The sequence below is a fragment of the Watersipora subatra genome, chromosome 3, assembly GCF_963576615.1.
Source record: "Watersipora subatra chromosome 3, tzWatSuba1.1, whole genome shotgun sequence".
In the NCBI taxonomy this organism is placed as follows: domain Eukaryota; kingdom Metazoa; phylum Bryozoa; class Gymnolaemata; order Cheilostomatida; family Watersiporidae; genus Watersipora; species Watersipora subatra.
In genome coordinates this window covers 66,851,543-66,874,538 of record NC_088710.1, presented here as the reverse complement: position 1 = coordinate 66,874,538, position 22,996 = coordinate 66,851,543, and the positions used below count along the sequence as shown (strand labels likewise).

General features: G+C 39.3%; 1 protein-coding gene across 3 annotated transcripts; it reads left to right on the top strand.

The window, feature by feature from the left end:
* The first annotated feature begins 1,232 nt into the window (after positions 1-1,232).
* On the top strand, positions 1,233-22,216 carry LOC137391793 (serine/threonine-protein kinase NLK2-like). 3 transcript variants are annotated; one of them, XM_068078327.1, is made up of 11 exons: positions 1,233-1,373; positions 1,685-2,012; positions 2,747-2,876; positions 6,585-6,640; positions 11,987-12,093; positions 13,565-13,650; positions 16,055-16,264; positions 18,283-18,471; positions 20,031-20,169; positions 20,380-20,551; positions 20,798-22,216. In XM_068078327.1, the coding sequence occupies exons 2-11, from the start codon at positions 1,714-1,716 to the stop codon at positions 20,850-20,852; spliced, it is 1,443 nt and encodes a 480-aa protein (XP_067934428.1). In that variant the 5' UTR covers positions 1,233-1,373; positions 1,685-1,713; the 3' UTR covers positions 20,853-22,216. The 3 variants fall into 3 exon arrangements, with proteins under 3 accessions (XP_067934428.1, XP_067934427.1, XP_067934429.1); XM_068078326.1 differs by having other exon boundaries at positions 1,239-1,412; XM_068078328.1 differs by having other exon boundaries at positions 1,255-1,378.
* The last annotated feature ends 780 nt before the right edge of the window (positions 22,217-22,996 follow it).

Here is a 22,996-nt window from a genome sequence, read left to right as displayed (position 1 = left end):
GAAATTAAATTTTAAAAAGCAAAAGCTAATCTGCATAGCTGAAGTTAATCAATAATTTTGTTGATCAATTAAAAAGGTGTTGTGAGGTCTTGCTAGTATAATACACTTGTGCATTATTGAATTAATTCTGAGTGCAATTTTCAAGCTAAACGGTCATGTAACGTCATAAGTAAGAGTTGTCTTTCCATTTACAGAGTTGGGCAACTCGTTACAATTTTAAGCCTCGTATTACAAAGTAGGAACATTTTCTGCATTTTTAATAAAAAGTATGCAATTAAGATTTGATGTTGTTATTTGGAACAATCTCTGTTAGTATTATACTAGTGTTATGACTGCTCACTTTAAAATTTGCTGAGATTAGAAGGCAAATGTTACCTTCGGCACAGCTAGTTTTGTAGAATGGTGTTGTCTACAAACTTATGTGAAGTCTACTGATCGTGTTGATTATTTAAACATTTGTGACACTTGCAGTCAATTATTTTGTTGTGTATTGTTATTTGGTCACTTACAACTATGTTTTGGTTGATCTTCATCTTTAGTTATAACACAGACCTGCCAACCCAAGAGTGGGGCAATGCGTGAGATTTGGTTTTGGGGCAATTGATGTCTCAATGATAGTATTTATAAAATTGTGGAAATTGGGGCAAAAATCTCACGCATTTCCATTTTTTCTTTGAGGTGATTGCGTGAGTCTCACGCCCAATGCGTGAGAGTTGGCAAGTATGTTATAACACTCAAAACTATGTATATTGAAAAGCCTACTTTTTGTGCAAAAAATAAAAATGAAAGAATATACATGTATCTCGATATCCAATTTTCCGGTAACCAAGTGCATAGTTTTTATTGCATAAATTATAATTTTAAATGTTTCAATACGGTATATTTAAAGATTCAAGGTTTTTTGTTCACGTTAGAGATTCTGAGTTAGTGGCTGACAGAATCCTGACTTTTTAATACATTGACGATGTAGATGCATGCGAGCAAAAATCAGCTGAAGTGCTTGTAAAGCATCAATACACCCATGCGCGCCCGTATGGCGTAGTATTTCGGAGTTGCTTGCTCTAATAATCGATATAGCATTGTCCCGACTATTTCCAGGAAGCGGCGTACCGCTTATCGTTATGACAACCACAAAATACGGTAGGCGTGTTAGTGGTCAAGAAACTGTGCAGACTGAGAGTTAATAGGTCACGTGACCGCTTTTGTACGTTGTTGCCACTCATATGGGTCAGGTTGTATAGGTGCTTGGTCGATGTAAGACGCTGGCGATTTGTTGTGCAATCTGTGCACATTGGTCTTGTCTGGAGGCTCAGCCGAGGAGTTCTCCAGGAGATGACAGAGAAATGCTCTTATGAGCATTGAGAAAGTGCAAGGCAAGGTGACAGAAAAGCTCTCGGATTTGAAGTGACCTGGTGAATAGAGTTAACGTATTGTACTAAGACTAACAATTTTAATATTTGCCTCAAGTTTCCTTAAATAAAATTCGGTGTTTTCAATAGTGAAACAGCACATCCTGTTTTAGCATTGGTTTAAAAAGTCCTATGGTGTCTTTTTAAGTTGATTGACAACCAGTCGTATAGACAAAACTTGAGTTGTTCTCAATACGGTAATGACACCAATCATATTATTATAGTACGAGCACCACCTAATCTCGCATACGCTTATCGATATCCTCTCTGTGCAGGTTGGCAGTCATTGGGAACGGTAGCCTAAATGCTCTGCGGTATGGTGGGCCATCCTGCACAGCGCTTTGCAGGGAGTGCCATTCCACGACAGCACATAGCTTACCCTTACCATGCAAGTGTCGCTCCGGTGCCGCAGACTCACAGCCAGCACATTTTGGCCCCATATGCGCAGCAGGATATTTACCACTTTCAGACAGCATTGCCCAAGCAAGTGCAGCATTCGTCACCAGAACTTACGCCTGAACCCCAACCATCCCCTCCGAGTTCTTCTGGTTCGTCTACTGAAGGCGATCATCCAATTGGATATGGGGCATTTGGAGTTGTCTGGTAAGATAGGTAGCTGTCAGATACCATGGTGATGATTATATAGCAAGAGAGATTGTTGTGTGTCAGCAGAGACAGTAAGATGAAGTTTGTATGAAATTGCTTTTTCTGTCAGATAGTGAGAAGCATTGTATATTAATGTCATGTCTACTATCTTGCTAGCAGCTGCGTCGGCCCGTTATCACTGTCTCTAGTTGTTATAGCATAAGATGAGGGCATACGCAATCAATAGGCGTTGGGTCGGTGTGCTGGGACCCAAGCTTGATGCAATGACATTTGAGTATTGAGTTACTATGTGCACAGGGGCCCAGTGCAGTCCATAATTGTAATGCCCTGCCTAACAATGCTAGTTTGTTATGCGAGTGATCACGCTGAGCGAGCGAGCCATTGATTGCAATGCATCTGCTGCAGCTTGCAGACTTGCGGGCCCTAAGTAGTTGTTAATTGCTTCTACCAGCTGATGTTACACGAGGCCTCGGCCTGCAAAATCGACTGGCAAATTAGCCCTGAAGCGCTGGCTTTCCCTGCTAGAGTAATAGCGTTGAGATAGGGCCCGAGTGGCCATTCGGCTATTTTTATCTAATCAAATTATTTTCTCTTCTGGCTTAATCTTTCTGATGGCTGAGTTGTGAGGGCGAGAGACAAGAAGAACAGGTTTGCTGAGCTGGCCAACAATGTTAATATTGTCCCATAGGATCATCTGATGGCAGTTGAACACACTGCACTTATCTTTCCAGGTCAGTGGTTGATCCAAGAGATGGCACAAGAAAGGCTTTGAAAAAGATGCCCAATGTCTTCCAGAATCTAATATCGAGTAGGAGAGTCTACCGAGAATTACGTATGCTTTGTCACTTCAAGCATGACAATGTAAGTGTTTTGTTAAAGCTAGTACTCTGGCACCCCGTCTAGAAGAGAAGATCTAAGGCAAAGACACGTGTTGTCTTCAAACACATTTGTTGAACATTTCAGGGTCAGTAAATGTAACACAAAACGATTACCTGCTGCTAATAAATTCATTTTTCCTTGGCATCTAAGACAAGTACACCATTACTTGGTGTCATTTATAAAAAATGTCAGAAATAAAGGTATTTTATCCCTTTTTTTCTATGCTTACCTCTTTTGCAAAAATAATAATTGTAAGTTTCTAGAGAACTCCATGTTGGTCCCATGTTATTAAAATTTTGCATCTTTGTTGGTAATTTATATACTTTGGCCCACTTTGAAATGGCGTAGCACAAATTGTAATCTACTCGAGACTTATCAGAGCTATCTAAAACAATTTCACAGAGGTATTCAGCTCAATACAAAAACAAAATGTTAACGGTTTTTAAATGTCGTTTACTAATTATCATTTAATGGATAAAACATTTGTAGAGAGGGTAAACTATGCAGATGTAAAGTATTAGGCCCTAGTTGTTATTTTTATTAGATCGCTAAAGCAGACGTAAGTCTATGCTTTGGACATTGTTAAAATGTATCTCACACTCGTAATTCACTTCATAATGAATCCGATCACCTTTACGCATATAATTATGGTGAATTCTCTCGTCGCCGCTGCACAAGTAGGTTACCTTTGGTTCACTGCTGCATAGTATTGTACAGACAAGTCTGCTTCTTCAAGGACTTGAGAATGAGGAGACCACTTTGACACTTATTATAAAACCTGAATTTAATTGGTGGTATTTTTATTATTATAGAGCTAAAGTATTTTTAAGTTGCAGATCTGGGCATGATTTGATTTTTTAATGACTTGTCATAAAGACGATAGGCGATGGAAAATGCTCCATGTCTCCCTTGACGCTCGCTTGCTCTCTCACTTTTGAAGGCAAAAGCATGGTCACAATAGCAATTAAATGGTTCAATCAGCTGTCATCACTAAGATATTTATATGATTTATAATGAGTTAGAGTATATAATTAGAAATAATGTAAGAAATGAACATCTATAAAATAACATCCAAATCTACAAATATTACAACTCATCAATCTATTTTTACTAGCGAGAGAATTGTTGATCAATAAATATGTTTATAATTGGCTACCAACTAGTGATGGGCAAGAATATGCATCGGGCTGACTGGTAAGTGACTAATAGCTAATTCTACAATAGTAAGTAGTTCTTTACTAGTCAGTGGGAGGGTAGGGCACATACTAGTAAGTAGTTCTTTACTAGTCAGTGAGAGGGTAGGGCACATACTAGTAAGTAGTTCTTTACTAGTCAGTGGGAGGGTAGGGCACATACTAGTAAGTAGTTCTTTACTAGTCAGTGGGAGGGTAGGGCACATACTAGTAAGTAGTTCTCTGCTAGTCAGTAAGAGGGTAGGTCACATACTAGTAAGTAGTTCTCTGCTAGTCAGTGGGAGGGTAGGTCACATACTAGTAAGTAGTTCTCTGCTAGTCAGTGGGAGGGTAGGTCACATACTAGTAAGTAGTTCTCTGCTAGTCAGTAAGATGCCAAGTCATGTACTAGTAACTAGTTAATAAGTTGATATAGCAACTAGTAAGTTGCAGGTGTGGACTTGGTGCTTAGTATCACGTATTTGTGAAGGGCTAGTTTAAATATCACTAACTAGTTATAGACCAGGAAGTAGTAGGAGGCATAATGATGTTTTAATGAGCTACTGCTGGGTAGAAATGAAGGAGGATTGGAAACTGGAATGTTGGAAAATATATTAGGGAGAGGCTAGTTGAGTGACAGTTATACTATATTAGGTGTTTCCTCCCAACGATATTTGTAGCTTGTAGATAGGTACACACTTCGCAGGATGTAACCTCCCATGCTTTTTTGTGACATATGCAGTCAGTGCCTGACAGCTTGTCAATCACTGTTTTCAGAAATGTCGCTTTCTATTAGCCGTATAGTCGTATACTCTAATATGCTAGGGAAAGGCTGGTCGAATGAATGATTGCATCGAGTGTACCTGTAGAATGTGGGCACAGCATCAAATCAGTTGTCATTCTTTGTTCACGATAATTATACAAGATGATGAGCTAAGCGGGAATGCTTGGGAAATGAAAGTGGGGAGATTGCGTGTAGAGCAAGGCCCTATTCTTTCTTCATCATGGTAATTAAATGAATCTCTCAGGGCCAGATGTAACTCCAGATCAGCTAGGCCTGTCTTTCCTTCACCTTAAAGCACCTTAAAGCGAAACATTAATTCCTTCATTGATTGCAAGCCGGTTGTGGCGTCCTCAAACATTCAATAACGGCTGTGTCTCGCATCAGCCGATTGAATGAGGTAGAAAAAAGAGTGTATAATAGTTTGTCGTAACCGAGGCTGATTAAACAATGCCAGAGCAAACATATCTGATAAAGGCACACTTGCAACAAATTATAAAGCTACTAATAACTGCATTCTATGACTTTATCAATGGATCAATTAGGCATAGTGCACGCAACCCGTCTCGTCTGCCCGGCCATTCCGGTGCTTTAGGTGCTAGGGAATCGAAGCTGTTTGGCTGACGGAGACTTGAATAAAATAAAAAGTGGCAAGATGAGTGGTATTTAATAGATTAGAGTAAGCAGCATGGAAGGGACATTGTGTAAGCGACTATAAAACGGCCTTGTGACTCAGTCCTAGGATAATAGCTCAAGTGCAAAAGCATTGATCTCTAAAGACAAAGTCATGGCGACCAGCTGAAACTACTAACTAGCTCATCTCATACAAAGAATGACGAATCACTACAAATCTTATCCATAACACTTGAATGTTTCAATGTTTATTTTCTTTGTGGATATATGGTTATAGTAATTAAACTTTCGTCAAATTTGTATTTAATTGGCCTTAACAGCTGCTCTTCATGGGGGTGGATACAGCGCAGCTTTCATTAGGTGGGAGTTCAGCAGTACAGATGTGGTAGTTTAATAAATGTTTTTATTTCATGTCAAGTCTGACATGTTTCCGGTACATGATTTGCTAGCTATTAACCATTTTGGTAATCGTTTTCCCACAAACCTTACTGAAAGATTTTTGGCTCCACTTGCCATGCCACAAAAGCCGTGTCACCACCCCTTTTTAGTTGGACAATCAAGCGTCTCTCAAGAGCTAATAGACTGAGGGTACTCAAGTTTTACATAGAAATTGGGCCCTTTCTTTGTTACGATTTTTCAAACAATAATGAGCAGGCCCTGAGCCGGGCTCTTTGTCTTGGGTCATCTCGATGACGCTCCACCAATAGAACAGCCAAAGAATGATAACCACAGAATCAAGGCACACGAGTAATACCGTTGTGCATTGAATTACATTATGTTGACCGCAAGTGCCTTTGGGCCCCAGTATCTTTAATGACACTGTTTGATGAATGGCCGATACGCGGAGGCGATGAATCCTTTGGCAACTCATCTATGTCATAATTGAGTTCGTGTCTCTGAGAATAGACAAGCGTGTTTGTATTTCGAGCTTTGTAGGTTTTATGCTTTAATTTGCATTCTAATCTATCACTGGTTTTCATTGAATCACCGCCCCCTCACGGGGTTGTGCCCCCCGCCCCGAGCATCAATAGTCTCTTTGGTTTCTCCCAGCCATACGGTTTATATCTATGCTTGTCGGTCTTTGATATTTTCTTTTACTTTCAGGTACTTTCCGCTTTGGAGATTCTCCAGCCAGCACAGTATGACAACTTCCAAGAGATGTATCCTTTTGTTTCACTTCACTGGCTGACAGTTTACAAGTCAGGAGTGGCTTGAGTAACTTCTCACTCTTCTGCTGGTAGTCTGGTGGGAGAGCTTAGGTTTTGTTTAACCGCATGTCTCTTTGTCTCATCACTTCTGCTCCATTCTAGTACCTTTAAGCTGGTTGATTCATAGCAGAGCTTGTGTCTGTCTGCTCTGTCAGCTATTAACCTTAAATATGAATTTACATAAAATTTTAGTAGATTTTGTCAGAAAGAATTGGTATTTTTCAATCAGTTGCAGTAGTTTTCGACGTTTGAGGTGGTCTGACTGCCAGGTTGTTTCTAGATTAATATCGATAAAACTTGATCATGATTAAACCGCTCAGATCAAGCGAAAGCGTGATTACGACGTCTATAATAGTGTGATGTTTCTAGTTGCAAAGAGACCGATAGAATAGAGACGAGGAACGCTGCAACTTTAATGCATTAGCCGATATCAACTATAGCAATGATAACAACTTGTAACGTCATCGCGCATGTATTTTTCTTTTGAGTGTTTTGATTGTGATCAAGTTTTGTCGATTTTAATCTTGAAACATCTTGGCTGTCCAATCACCTCAAATATTAAAAACAATAGCAAATGATAAAAAATACCATCATTTTCTGATAAAAATCTGCTAAAAATTGGTGTAAGTTCATCTTTAATGGTGCAGAATTCGCACAAGCATTTTATGTACCATCAACTCTATGTACTATTAACTCTATGTATTATCAACTCTATGTATTATCAACTCTATGTACTATCAACTCTATGTATTATCAACTCTATGTATTATCAACTCTATGTATTATCAACTCTATGTATTATCAACTATGTATTATCAACTCACTCCAAAGCTCGCCTAAACAAACACTGCCTTCAGCTTTAGCTATATATTAATTTGAACTATAATCTGATCAACTAGAGATTCAATTACAAAAAGGTACTATAATAGAGCTGAATAAAGGAATTTCTTTTGTATCATTGTATCAAAATAGTTGGAGTATCAGTTTTTCTCTCTCTCTCTCAACCATCGTGAGTTTAGAGTATTCATTCCCTTCTGTTCATCAGCAGCTGCCACAAGCTCCTTTATAATAATCCCCACATAAATACTGTCAGCTACATCGTTTTACTAAACAAAACCAACAATACTAATGGCAGGCTGCTGCAGATCTCAAAAACCCCAAAGCTGAACACAACTGAGTTTATCAAAAACGTATTGTCTTGTGAGTTAACACGGTTTCTAAACTGAGAAGACCGATATTATCCAAGACAGATTTTTAACTATCATGAGATTCTTGATTGAAAATATGTGAAGCACCCTTTATAAGTTTTTGTATAATTTTTTTAACTAAATCCGCTATTTTTACAATTCACAAACTAGTTGAAGGTACTCTTTACCGCTATATACATGTATATGAATGTTTGGCTGTTTTGGTTCTTTACACAATAAAACTATTAACTAAGTCATTGGTCACTGATGTGTGTTTTAATGTCAGATTAAACTAATGGTTGCTATTTTGTTCATTTCTCCTCTTTCTCAGCCAGCTGCAAGTATAAATTAACGACTCAGGCCTAAAGATGGCTGCCTCCCTTATTGATCTCTATTATTTATATAGTTGCTAGTAGCACCTTCTGTAAGGTCTGATAGTACTAGCCAAGCCATTCTTCCCGTATCCAAGCAGGAAATCCGCTAGTAATGGCAGAAACTAAACAATCCTATCTGACCTCACTTGAGCAGGTGATAATAGCAAAGTGAGGCCTACTCGGGCTATATCATTGATGATTAACAAAATTTTCCCCTAAAGCTGCCAGAGGCATGTTTCTGTAACAATTTCGTTGAAAACTAAGGTGATCACTTAGTTTCCTGTTACTACGGGAAACTTCTAGCGGAATTGGATGAATAACTGTGTGTGGATTAGCCTGTTCAGTTCTCTTGATGCTGCTTTTCCCTGGGCAGTAACATTGTTGGCCTCACACTTTGAGGATGTGGGTTGTCATGGTGATTCGTATTTCATACCATAAATTACTTCACTGCAAAGGCCAATTCGCAGATTATCCGAACATTTTTAGGCTTTCGCTGATCATTTGCATCTTTGATCTGTCTGTCTTGCTAAAGGTACAGCCACACGTAACGAATTATTCGTTCATTCTGACCGAAATCACGAAATGAACAGAGTTGTCTGAGCTGTGCATGCACACCGAAGTCATCGACAAAACGCTTTTAATTGGTTGAACAAACTTAGCGAGCGCAATTTTAGCAGCTTTTACCATTGGTATAGTCCAAAATATGTACCTCAACACACAATGAACGTATCAGCGCTGTTAAAGCTGATACTTACGATGTAACCGCCTAGATGCGCTAAAAATGGCAACTGTTTCTACAACGGAACGTTCGCTGCTAAAAAAATGTTATTATTGAAAAAGAAACGATTTGTAGCCGTAGTATCCAAACGATAAAGAATCAACAATAGCGCAAATTAGGCAGTTGCATCGTATGTATTATGTCGAGTTGCGCTGGTACTTTTATTGTGTGTCGTTATATGTGTCTTGAATTATATTTATTTGTAAAAGCGGCTAGAATCTCGCGGCAAGAGCTCATAACGTGAGAGCTCGTGACGTGTGGCCATAATCATAATTCGTTTCGTGATTTCGGTCAGAATGAACAAATAATTCGTAATGCGTGGCCGTACCTTTAGCCTGGCGCTACTAATTTACTCTTGTGAGAACACTCAAGTCTGGCCAGGGCCTGTTCTGTTTGCAGCTTCCTTGTTTGAGATGTCAGTCATACTCGCTATTGCCCTAGTTTTCCGCTGCTTGCCAGCTTTGAAATACTTGTTCAACACTGTATTTCTCTTGTCACTGTGTCCGGCTCGTCAGCAGCCGCAAAATGTAGGATAGCAAAGTCTATTGTCTAGACCTGCCCTGAACCGCTGCCACTCTACGGAAGTCTGAAATTGCTGTGTTGTAAATTTAAAGAAGGTGTTATCCACTCTGTAAACAGCCGAGATGATTCAGGGCTTTGAGAATACAAAAGCATGATAATGATCTGTCAGAATGATGGCAAGATGTCTGCCTATGTTAACAAAGAGATGCTCCCTATAACTCCTCAATCTATTACTAATTAGCTACAGCCTATCTTCTTGTGGACTCGCAACTGCTTGTCACGCCAGCCATTAGATAATGGACACTTGTTGGTCGTTGTTGCTCAGCAGGTCTACTGAAGGAAGGGCTGTCATGAATTTTTGTCATAATTCTGCTCAGATTTGTAAGACATTCTGCTTCATAAATTCTCAAGTGACTTTCTATAATTTTTTTGTTTGGGTTACCACATCGGCACTATCAAATAGGCACTATCATATAGGCACTATCACATCGGCACTATCGCACAGGCACTATCACATAGGCACTATCACATCGGCACTATCAAATAGGCATTATCAAATAGGCACTATCAAATAGGCACTATCATATAGGCACTATCATATAGGCACTATCACATAGGCACTACCACATAGGCACTATCATATAGGCACTATCATATAGGCACTATCATATAAGCACTATCATATAGGCACTATCACATAGCCATTATCAAATAGGCACTATCAAATAGGCATTATCAAATAGGCACTATCAATTAGGCACTATCATATAGGCACTATCATATAGGCACTATCATATAAGCACTATCATATAGGCACTATCACATAGCCATTATCAAATAGGCACTATCAAATAGGCATTATCAAATAGGCACTATCAATTAGGCACTATCATATAGGCACTATCATATAGGCACTATTTCATGTTTATACTGGGTAAAATCTAGTTGTTCGTTTGTTACATACATGAGAGCAATTGCCATAAATTGAAGCTGAGACATTCAAAAAAGTAATTTATTGGATTTGACATTTTAGGGTTATAAATATTCTTGCGTAATACCACAACAGCTGTTAGAACGCAAACCTGCTTTCTAGAGGGAGTTTTTTCAATTGTGTTCTATTGAAAGTTCATTATTGTTGTATGATGAGGTAGGCTAGTATCTTCTGTAAATAAGGTTGCTTTTGCTTGGATTACAGCTTGCCACAGTCTTGCAGTCTTGCAGTCTTGTCTGGCTAACCATTCACTAATAATCTGGTAACAATATCGAGGGGCGGGTGCCTCACCAGCCTTAATCAATAATGGGGTATGCTTGTAAGCGTCTGCCCCAGAGCACGGGTGCTTGAAACCAACTCTCGCAGTCAGGTGTCTTATTCGTGACTGGTTAGGGACAATACACATCATCTAATCAGTCCAAGATTAGCTTGTCGTGTAAAGCCTCGCTTCCAAACCGTAATGTAAATTTCTATTTGTTTACAATTAGAAATATGCCATCTTCGTCTAACTTTGTATGACCTGACACGTCTAGGCACACACCTGCCTAAACCTGCCGTGTGGTTGCCATGAGTCTTTAGTTGGATGAGTGGCTGTTGGGCCAGTTTTACAATTTTTACACCACTACTAGTAGCCTGTGCTTTAGTTCATCTGGTGCCTCTACGAAAATTGTTATGCCTCAGCTTCTGATTATCTTTGTCTCTAGATCTTGAGATACTTATGTTGTCTTCCTTTTTTCTTTAAAAAAATGAAAAAGCTGCATAATATTTCTATAACCAAATTCTGATGGAGTTTTAAGACTGCGAATCTTGATACAGAAAATCAAAATTCCTGGCAGCAGTGTTTACTGTTTGTCATATTAGCTTATAACTGAGTTATAAGTGATAAATGCTGTCTCGCTGTTCAATGGGGGCCTTTGCAAGAATGTGCTCACTACTGTGTCATTAAAAGCGTCATTAAAAGCGTGTTTATGCTAATGCATGATAGCATTTTTGCAGTTTATGAATCTGACCAATTCTCTAAACAGCTAATTCATTAAGGATTTGGCATTCACGCGTAGAGCCTTTTTTGCGTACTCATTCATTTCCCGTTTTAAAAGTTTTTTGTTATAGGCAAATTATATGATATCGCTCACAACTATTGGCATTTTAAGTAAACAATCTTTTTATGCAATAGTATAGTAAATGAAAAAATGCACTCAGTTCAATTTAACCTGTTTCGTGCTTGGTTGTTCGTGAGTGATTCCGTTGTTCCAATTGGCCAGTTCTGCATTTTAGATGATTTCAGTGAATTTTTAACATTTTATTATTTATACCAGATAATCATTCTAGCGTTTAGGCAATTGGGTTTCTACCTGTTTATAAGTTGTAAAACTGCAACCAGCCTACAGATGATGTGCTTCATTTACCCAATGCTCTGTAGTTGTCTCCTTCACTTAAACAAATCAGATATGTAATCACAGAGCTGTTCCAAAGTGACCTTCACAAGATAATCGTCTCACCTCAGCCTCTCAGTTCAGACCATGTCAAAGTGTTCCTCTATCAGATACTCAGGGGTAAGTCATAGCCTGTATCTGGACAAGGGTTGTGTAAGATATTCTGTGGGTTTAGTCTGAGAACTGCTGTTAGTAAGACGGCCTGTAATTATAGCCTGAGTGCTAAACCTATTCTGAAATAGCCTTGAATTCTCATAGCTTAGTCGGGCCATTGTGAGAGTACCCGAGTTCCATTTTACTCTTAATGTCTGCTCGGTCTACAGGTCATCCATGCGAGAACTTCTTGGTTACCTTATCTCACCAGTTGCCTGTGGTTTTACCTCAAATAGATTTTGCTGACAGCGTGTAACCTTGCAATTTAGCCCATGGAAGTTATTTATGGTTTGTGTGGTTGCAGGGTTGGCCGCTGTCATGGAGAAAAATGGTTTTTGAAGTATTTATAAAAATTTGTCTCAGCCATGGGAATATATCACTTGTTGGACAAACTGATCACAGCGCTAAAATGATTGCAAACCTCAATTTTTACTTGAGTTGCGGTGCTTTTCGCTATCCTTTCATCTGCGTTTGCTGCCTGCTCCACTTGGCCGACTTCATTTGTAAGAGGTCATTGAGCCCTGTCTTGTGTTCATATATGAATAGACAGCAGGGGATGCCAAACTATGGCCGATGCCTCTTGATTGCAGACAAATGAGATTAGATGTTACGCCGCTTCAGTCGAAGGCTTCACGTTTCTTGCCAGTCCTCACCAGACAGGCTAGCCAAGTTTGGCTCAAGATTGTGAAAAGTGTTAATAACACTTTCTAGTGGACTACTGTGATATGAGAACTCAATCCTGTGTTGGACAACTCAGCCAGTCACTGGACTTTAGATAGTAGATTCCGTGAGAGTGAGCAATCTATCAATAGCTTGATGAACCCTGGGTACCTTTTGCCGGGCCGTGGTCATGCCTGGTCATTAAATCACCGTAGCCACAAACTGCTTCATCTCATTGGCTATTGCTCTAGTAATTGTACTAGCTGGTCCTGTTTTCTACTAGGTTAGTAGCAGTTTCTTTTTACCAGGTAATTTTTGGTAAAAGTTTTTTGTGCCTTCGCTGCAGTTTGTTTAGATTCTTGATGTTGTCTACCCAGACTGACACCAAAGAGATTTATTTGAGAAGGCAATGGTTAAACCTAGTATCAATAGGTGTAGACTTCCTTCTGCGTCTCGGAGGCTCCAAAGGTTGAATTGATCAACAAGTCATGACTTTTGATGTCATTCCAGAGAGATGGCTTCTCTCGGCCTAGATTACCGTGTATTATATGACTTCCATGCAATGGTAGTTAGTATCGCATGCGTATCGATGCATCCGATGTCTCCTCTGTACATATGAATCAACCTAAAAATACAAATATATCATAGGTGAACTTTGTTGCGTCCCACTCAACTGTGCCAACTCCCCTGCGAGGGAGATTACACAAGAAGTTGCCAAAACGCATCAAAGTCGAGCTAAAGGATTTCTTCAGTGACGGTTTAATTTTTTTTATTGCAGGCCTCAAGTATTTACATTCAGCGAGAATCATTCACAGAGACATCAAGCCTGGCAATCTCCTTGTGAACAGCAATTGTCAACTCAAGGTACGTCTTTTCATACATTCCATCCTAGTCGAGGGAGACCATAACACTTTGACCAAATGATTGCTTGAGACTATCTTAGGATTTCATCGGAATTCTTCAAATTCTAGCGGATTTACAAAACAACTTTTTGATATGAAAATATTGAAATAGTGAAGTAATAATTACACAACTGTTCTGAATGCTATGCATGTTATCATGTATAAAAAGTGATAGAGTTAGATATTATAGCCAATAAAGTAATGTGTATATGTATACATATATATATATATATATATATATATGTATACATATATATATATATATGAGTATTCCCTCGCTACTTCGCGGCTCACCTTTGGCGATTTTAGTACTTCGATGTTAAAAAAATTAATTAAAAAAACATTCAAAAGCAAAATACACGAATATACGTACATAAATACAAGCACTTGACTTCGTTATTACATCGAACCCAGTTAATCACAAGTTCAGACCAGATGAAGTTCAGACTACGCTCATACTACACAGGCGGATTCTCTGGCTTAAAATACTGAGGCTGAAGGCGAAATATGACCTGAAAGTCAATCAAGATAACTTCAATTTACTTACTTATTATATAGGAGATAACTACAATATTTTTATAAAGCATTTCAAGTCTTTTGGTGTTAAAGTTTTAGCTTAGGCCTATACATATACTTTAATAAATGCACTTTTATTTCGCGGATTTTCACTTCTCACGAAAGATGTCGGTTCGCGAAAAGTGAAGGATGACTGTAATCACAGGCGATTTGTCAGACGTTCTTGAGCGATACAGTGATTTCTCCAGCGAATTTCATAAAATTTTATAAAATTTTGATTTTCTTCTTTAAGTTCCTTCACTCAGTACGACGCATTTTTCTGTCAGTTCTACTACATGGCAGTGGTGCTCTTTCTAGCTGGCCTGATATCGAAATTTGATTAAATTCCTTACATATCTGTATGCTCAGTGTAATATGTTGTGACTGATCTACTCCCTTCCCATGTATGATGTCAACAGCAGCCCTTCGTAGGTCATGAGAGTGTATCCTATTAATTGCTCTATTGGATAGATGTCTGACTGAGAGTTGTCTTTGATCATTAACATTTGCTGTAAAAACACTCTAATCTTTCCATGTACCTAGTAGATCTATCTGCCTCACACTGAGCACCTTTTTGAACCTCACACTCACTTTCCTTCTCAACTTACTGCTACTGTCTCCAGGAAGCTATGTTCACACGCGCACCGGGTCGCACACCAGTCGAGTGGGAGTTTTTTTATGACTGCAGTTTTAATGCTACTCTAGACTTCACCTATAACAACAGATTTAGAGCAGCATTCTTATAGGTGAAGGTCATCACAATGAGTCATTTTTCGACATTAATAGTTTTGGTTGGAAACCATAACTTACAATTGCATTGGGTAAATGGTCGCTGTGGTTTTATGACAACATAACCAGCTACACTAGCAAGACTGTTCAACTTATTTGGCTATGAGACCTGTTGGCCTTTAAACTGTTCACAGGATCTGTTGAGTGTTGGTAGACTATATAATGTGTAGAGAAATTAAATTTTGATAATATCAGCGACCGGCCACTCATAAATATATTTTCAAATGTTTGGAGTGTTTAGCATTCGATTTACTTTAGGAAATGCCATGTAACTCTATCCAGAGGCCACAGGTTGTGGACAGAGTAGCTTTAAACAGTTTTCTGGATGCAAATAAAAGGTCATGTTACCGTCGTTATTTACATAGTTTTCTACGCATTGCCCAACCATGGACCCTGACAAATTAATTAAATTATTTATCTTTTGTAACGACTGTGACAACAAAATGCTTGCTTATGTATGTCATAATATCGGAAATGTTAGTCTTTTTCAGTTATAGAAGTTTTTTTCGCCAAGTTATTTAAATTTTATACCAACTTTTGGTACTCCAGTGTGCCTAGTATATTGATTCTTTAGTACCCTAATAAGTCTTTCATCTTTTCTATTCCCAGGAATAAAGGGGCGGTATCTACTCAATCTCATCTCTGATTGCATATTATCTGCCATTCAATAGGTACCAGCTGGCTAGTAACTAGCAGTCATTACTACCTGCGTTACTACATGTGTTACTACCTGCGAGCTGTTGACCAGCGTGGTTCTACCTCCTGCCCCTACAAACTATTTTCTCATAGAATGCTCATGCGCACACTTAGTTAGGTGCAGCCTTACTGACGCCTCGCTAGGTCGGAGAATATATAAAATATATGAATTACTCGGTAATTAAATAAATTTTTCGTTAATGGGATCTGCAGTCGTCACTGTTTCTTCCCAAACAGCTGTTGTAAGACTACGGCGCAATTCATTGTACATCCAACATATCTTTCTAGCAGTCTATAGAGAGTGCGTATTCTATGATGCCTTTCAGATCTGTGACTTTGGCTTGGCTCGAGTGTCGGATCCTGATGAGGACAGCACAATGACTCAGGAGGTTGTGACACAGTACTACCGCCCCCCAGAGATTCTCATGGGTGCCATACACTATAGCTATGAGATTGACATTTGGAGCGTCGGTTGCATCTTTGCTGAGCTGCTGAGCAGAAGGATCCTCTTTCAAGCCAGCACACCGCTCAAACAGGTTGGTAGATCGGTAGCACACCGCTCAAACAGATTGGTAGATCGGTAGCACACCGCTCAAACAGATTGGTAGATCGGTAGCACACCGCTCAAACAGATTGGTAGATCGGTAGCACACCGCTCAAACAGATTGGTAGATCGGTAGCACACCGCTCAAACAGATTGGTAGATCGGTAGCACACCGCTCAAACAGATTGGTAGATCGGTAGCACACCGCTCAAACAGATTGGTAGATCGGTAGCACACCGCTCAAACAGATTGGTAGATCGGTAGCACACCGCTCAAACAGATTGGTAGATCGGTAGCACACCGCTCAAACAGATTGGTAGATCGGTAGCACACCGCTCAAACAGATTGGTAGATCGGTAGCACACCGCTCAAACAGATTGGTAGATCGGTAGCACACCGCTCAAACAGATTGGTAGATCGGTAGCACACCGCTCAAACAGATTGGTAGATCGGTAGCACACCGCTCAAACAGATTGGTAGATCGGTAGCACACCGCTCAAACAGATTGGTAGATCGGTAGCACACCGCTCAAACAGATTGGTAGATCAGTGATATAAATGAACTGAGATTCTGGCTTCTCTCCATCGGTTGTGGGCATGTTTAATCTATGCATGCCTGTTTTGTAGTTGTGAGCAGTAGCACGAGCATTGCTACAGTGCCATTGATGATTACGTAACAACCTTTTCTAGTTGCTAGTAATAAATGACTGGCTACTCATATTCATATTTAGATAGTGTGTATGCTACTATATACCTACACAGAATTTGCCTGCTATATTTCATGCATACACATAATATGCACGTACAGCATGCACTTGTATGAAAGTTGTATACAATATATATGCATTTAACATGTGTATACCATGAATGCGTTTTAGCATTGTTTGGGCATAAAGATACCTGTACGGTTATACAGCGTGTTACCAACCAAACAATCCTTTGTTTTTCATGACGTCATTTTATCGTTGTCGGCCATCTTTATAAAGAATTTTATCGTTAAAAACACAAAGCTTTTGTAAGCAATTTTTAAAAACGATGCTTTTGTTTGCAATTTTTTTATTATAGTATCAAAACAACACCAAAAATTACTATTAAATAAAATAAAAATGATCGTTTTCTACAAATATGGCGGCTTTTTCGTGAATGAGCGCATGTGCCAACGACTTGATGACGTAAAAAAACGATGGATTCGCATTATGCATTTTTCGTATGCTGTATGTTCGGCTTTGGTAAGCCTACATACTCCAAACATATATGTGCAGTACTGGTCACATAGTATACTACATACCATGCATGCAGCAGGTTTGAGCAGCATTCCTCGACCTGCAGCCATTACCTCCTAGTCGTAACACTGCCCAAATCATTCTTATTTGTTGTGCTGGCAGCCATTACTGTTCCATGAGCGGAAAATAGCATTAACAAGCTTTTGGGTCAGCTCCTTATTTTATGCATCCAGGAAGGGTTTTATTATTTTCTCTGAGTCTGATGTCTAGTTTCAGCCTGATTAGGCATATTAGGGTCTGGCTTGGCAAGAGATCAGGAATGGTGAACAAAGAACTCTGTGCAGGACCTCTCGGCTGCAGTCTGTAATGAGCTTGCCCCATGACTCCCTTACACAGGTTGCTGGGCGAGATGAGTAATGTTGACTAGCTGCAGCCATGTCAATAGACCTTAGGGCAGATAGTTGCTGGTGTCCGTAGTGAGTGACATTCCATTCATACTCCAGCCTGAGAGCAGAGGTCATGGACACGGGCATATCATTTGCTGCATTCTATCCAAGTCTGATGCATGGATATCTACAGACACTTCTGCCTAATATTGAGTATTGCGTAATGTTGCTAATGTTCTTATGCAATGTTATAGATTTGCTCAAACAAGCATTTGTGGTTACGCGCGTGACATTACGTAGAGACATTACACTCCTCCAGGTAGATGAGGATATGTGTAGCAGTGTTGCAGCTTACTGGCCTCTTTCTTAGTTATGTGGTGCTAGAATCATGTTGTCTTGCAGTTGGACTTGATAACAAACCTTCTTGGCACGCCTGACAAGTCGGACATGCGAACTGCTGCCGATGGGGCCATCAAGCACATGAGGGAACAGCCCAAAAAACAGCCCAGGCTTTCAACCCTTTATGCCCTGTCACAAGATGCTACCCATGAGGCCGTGCACCTTCTCTGTCAGATGCTTGTCTTTGATCCTGTGAGTTCAAAAGTTGGCACATGTTCGTTTTGCATTTGAGGCGGATGACCTCATGATAGGCTTGCCATCGTTTGAGGTTATTAAGAAACGATCTGATAACTATGTATCATAATTTAGGTTTATCACCACGGAAACCATATAAAAACTGAAAGGTACCACTAAAAACCTTTACTATACATTATTGAATTTTTGATGAGTAAGGTACCCATTTGAGGAGTGCCCATGTTAATTACAACTTTTGATCTAGTTATATTACGTAAGCGTAAATCGGCAATTTTCGTCATTGATGTAGTCTTATGCATCTTTGCACAGACAGGAGACTCCTGTCACGCGAATCATTTCCATTTGCATAATTAATTAGGATAGAATTAGTGTATTTCACTTTAATAACATTCCAAGCGTAGAATTTAATGGCGTACTGAGTTCCCTCACCAAATGAAATCATCTTTTTAAAGTATATATTCCCATAGCCTTGACTAGCTACTTTTAAGCCTAGGGCCTGCAACACAAGTGCAGCCAGCAGAGGTAACTCCAGCACCCAAACTACATCAGTATTTGTAACATTCCATCATTCTTGCCAGTGCCTGCTGGCAAGAATGTTTCAGCCAACCGAGCCACGCCCCTGGTATTTCATGGCTATCGCTATATGTTGTCATAGCGACGCCTTCATAGTACCGTAGTCACGCATGTGGCTAAAATAAATTAGTTGGTTCATCTCTTCCTAAAATGAGTTTTTTCGGCTTTTAGAATTTGTGAAATATTTAGCTTGTCAATCCATCATGTTGTCTGAGGAACCGTAGGTGGGGACATTGAAGGAAAATGGTGTCTCGGTGCTTTGTGCCAGTCAATTAGACTCTATCAATGTATAAGTTTAGAGCTCCCTTTAGTCATGTTTTATGCTCAGCTGGTGTCAGCTTAGTAGATAAAGAGTCTTACCACTGACTCATGGCAGGCCAATGTAGTGGCTAAACAAGCTTTCTGTTCTTTTAAAAGACAAAGGGCAAATTGATGACCTTTTGGTTTAGTGGCTGGGGGATTGAGTTTCTTATCTATTTACTTGAGCTTGAATATAGACCTGTTGGCATGTGACTTGAATATAGACCTGTTGGCATGTGACTTGAATATAGACCTGTTGGCATGTGACTTGAATATAGACCTGTTGGCATGTGACTTGAATATAGACCTGTTGGCATGTGCCGAGCTTTGCTTTTGCCGCAATACTAGTAGTGTTTTCCATGCTCCCTCGGGTGAATCATGACTTCCTGTCAAACAACACCCATTTCAAAGTGCTGATACCTGAGAGTGGAATTTGGTTTGTTACGTGTTCCCTGTGATTATCACCGTGGTACTGCTAGCTAAAGCAGCTGGAATGAGTTGATTTATCCCCTGCCTTATCTACATCTCTAACGATTGAAACGCTGCCTTATATGCATCTCTACTAATTCACACGCTGCCTTATATGCATCTCTACCAATTCACACGCTGCCTTATATGCAAATGCTAAGCAAAGACTAGCTAAACTCGGAAAGACAGTTGATACATGCTTCCTTTACACGCAGTCCAAGAGAATTACTACCACAGATGCCCTTTCCCATCCATATCTCGATGATGGAAGGATGCGTTACCATTCTTGCATGTGCGCTTGTTGTCAGACCAGTCCACTCAGCGGCAATGCCCATCGAGTTCTTCACCACAAAGGTAGGTGTAATGGAATTACTAATTCCAGCTGTGGAGTGGCAGGTATAGCAATACCCGCTTATACTTTTTGTAAAAATGTCATGGTATTAAGTTGGTAAGCAATGTTTTAGCAACAGCCCCAGGTTGCAATACTTTTCATCAGAATAGTTAGTTGCTCTCATTGGAAAGAGGAAAGATAACTTCTCATATCACTTTTTTTCTGTTATTTAGACATAGCCTTAGAACCAGACTGCTCGCGTCCATTCAGCTATGACTTTGAATCTGATCTCACATCTATATCCAAAGCTAAGGAGAGGCTGCATAGACTTGTTCACCAGAATGTCAACCACAACATACCGCTCACCATCAACCCCCACAGCGTTACCTACCGCAGGTTTAGCAGGTCAGCATGTGAAATGTGCACTTTCAACTGGTAGAATAAATATAGCCTGAGGAACATAATGCTGTTCTTGTGCTGTTGCTAGTCCTGATTTGTATTGATATTTGTCTGTCTATGTTACTAAATACTGTTTTTAACCAATATTTGAAGTAGATGTTCCACTGTATTTGTTTCCTTGGTCAACTACATGATATAGCGCTTACTCTCACACTCCCATCACATTCTGTGTAATCTTTTTACTTGTTGCAGTTCTACTGTTGCGCACCATTCGGAGTTGCCTCCTTCTCCCCACATTTGGGATTGACTGATAACTTGCACCTGTCATCTGTTTGTGACACTCGATGAGTCTATGCAGACAGAAGTAAAGCTTTACTAACCCACATTAGTTGTTACTTTTAGTAAAGAGGTGCCAGCATAAAGCTGTTTCATAATTTATCCTCTAATTTATCTCACGTAAGGTATCTGACTAGCTGCTAAGCTGGCAGTCTAATTCAATCATTAGCAGGGGTTGTCTCCCTTCGACCTAGTCACCCGCACACTATCTTGTATAGACTATTTACTTTGCCAAGTAGTATAAAAACACTACGGCTGGCGAACTGACCAAGTTTCATTTTGGTCTAATATTCAGACATTTATAGTAGCGATGTATACGCTGTGCTTAGCCTTGTATAGAGATATTTATATGACCAACTATATATTATGTATAAATTATTTTCCCATTTCCCTCGGGCTACTCTAGCTGAAGCTATTATCGGTATCGCTGCACTTTTATCAGCACCTCACTTAGTTTGTAGATTTTCACTCCGTCTCCTTGGCTATTCGTTTATTATTTTTGTGTGCTGTGGGAGTCATTTCTTGTTTTATTTTTTGTAACATTTAGAGCAACTGATGCGACACAATGAACACCAAAAATGTCATTAACTGATGTTACAAGCATACTATAGTAAGGGGCGGTTGCGCCTAGCAAATGCCATTCGTTTGGGGTTTACTCGAGTAGGGCAACTTGCAGTCATCCCACAGAACAGACCATTGTTATGCTCAATGCTTGTCCTCATGCAACCATTTACTCCCGTTATTTCGCATACCCCTACACCTTGCTAGGAGCAAAACAGCCTGGATGGTCTCAAAATGACCCCGTATTCAGCTATTTATTCTCAGGCTAGTATGACCAGGCTTTTGCCACTGCTCCGCCTGACATTTACACCAACTTGCCTTTGATTTATCTATTTAGCATTTGCGGACATTTAATAATACCATAAGAAATATTCTTTTTTGCTCTTTTTTACTTTTAAAAAGATAAATTTTGGTGCTTAAAACGATGAAACTTTCCCTTTAAAGTAAATTATGCCAATCTCTTTTCCAATGGTCCGTATTTGTAACAAGGAATATCATTGGTCGAATATCAGTTACATAATAATGTTACTTGTGTATTACTGGCTGGATTAGTTGTTGTCTATGAATATGCGCTTGGTATTACCTGTCTATTGTAGAACTGGAATGTAGCAAGTAGTCTATTAGTTGGTAGTTGGCCACCGTGAAGCACTTACTATTGACCTATATCCTTATTTTGATGGTAACTTTGTTGACCTATATTCTTATTTTGATGGTAACTTTGGAGAAACTTCTGTACCTCTATATATTATTATCAAAATAAAGTTCTGGAATATATCCGCTCAGCCTTACGTTACAAATAGAATTTCCTAGCAAGTCTTTGTGACACCCGAATTTGAGAGATCACTTCTCTAAGCATGGTCACCATATTATTTGAGGATCAAAGCCAATCTGGTCAGCAAAGCGGTAGGTTCTGGAGTGTTATATTTTTTCATTGTCACATAGGTAACCTTTTCACATCTATCTATACAAATTATACAAATACTGCGTTGAAATGGTTATGTGAGAGGTCAAAGTACGTGCTATGAAACATGCTTGATTTGGATCTACAAAGCCAGCATTATATTAGTGTAGGAGTTGTTTTTTCATGCAAGTATGATAACTCCACTTTTTGTCCGCTTCACCAAGCTCATTTACTAGACCAGTTTAGGTTTTAATGATCGTTCATGTATATTCGGGTTAAACAATAAACTAAGTTCTTTTTGGATTTGAACAAATTAAGGATAGGTTACTGCCAATCTGCTAAATACATGTGTTCTTAACTGGAGCCATTATTTGAAACTGAATAAGTTGAACAAAATAGCTATGGAGAAATAGCATTTGTTCATTATATGTATTTTAGCAAATCATCTCTTTGTTTTATTTGGCTGTAGATTATACAATTTCTGGGTCCATTTTACATATTATACATTTGCCTTAATTATTATTTGTTACATGGTATACAGTTAATCTAACTACAAATCTTTTCTGGCTGTAAACATATAAACAGAAAATGAGATCAGATCCATATAAACAGAAAATGAGATCAGAATTCAACACACTGGTAAGTATAAATTA

Excerpts from the sequence above, each read along its gene's own strand:
- LOC137391793 (XM_068078327.1), top strand. The coding sequence starts at position 1,714 with ATGCTCTGCGGTATGGTGGGCCATCCTGCACAGCGCTTTGCAGGGAGT. Across the intron at positions 6,641-11,986 it reads TATGACAACTTCCAAGAGAT|ATATGTAATCACAGAGCTGT; the intron begins GTATCCTTTTGT and ends TAAACAAATCAG. Across the intron at positions 18,472-20,030 it reads AGATGCTTGTCTTTGATCCT|TCCAAGAGAATTACTACCAC; the intron begins GTGAGTTCAAAA and ends CTTTACACGCAG.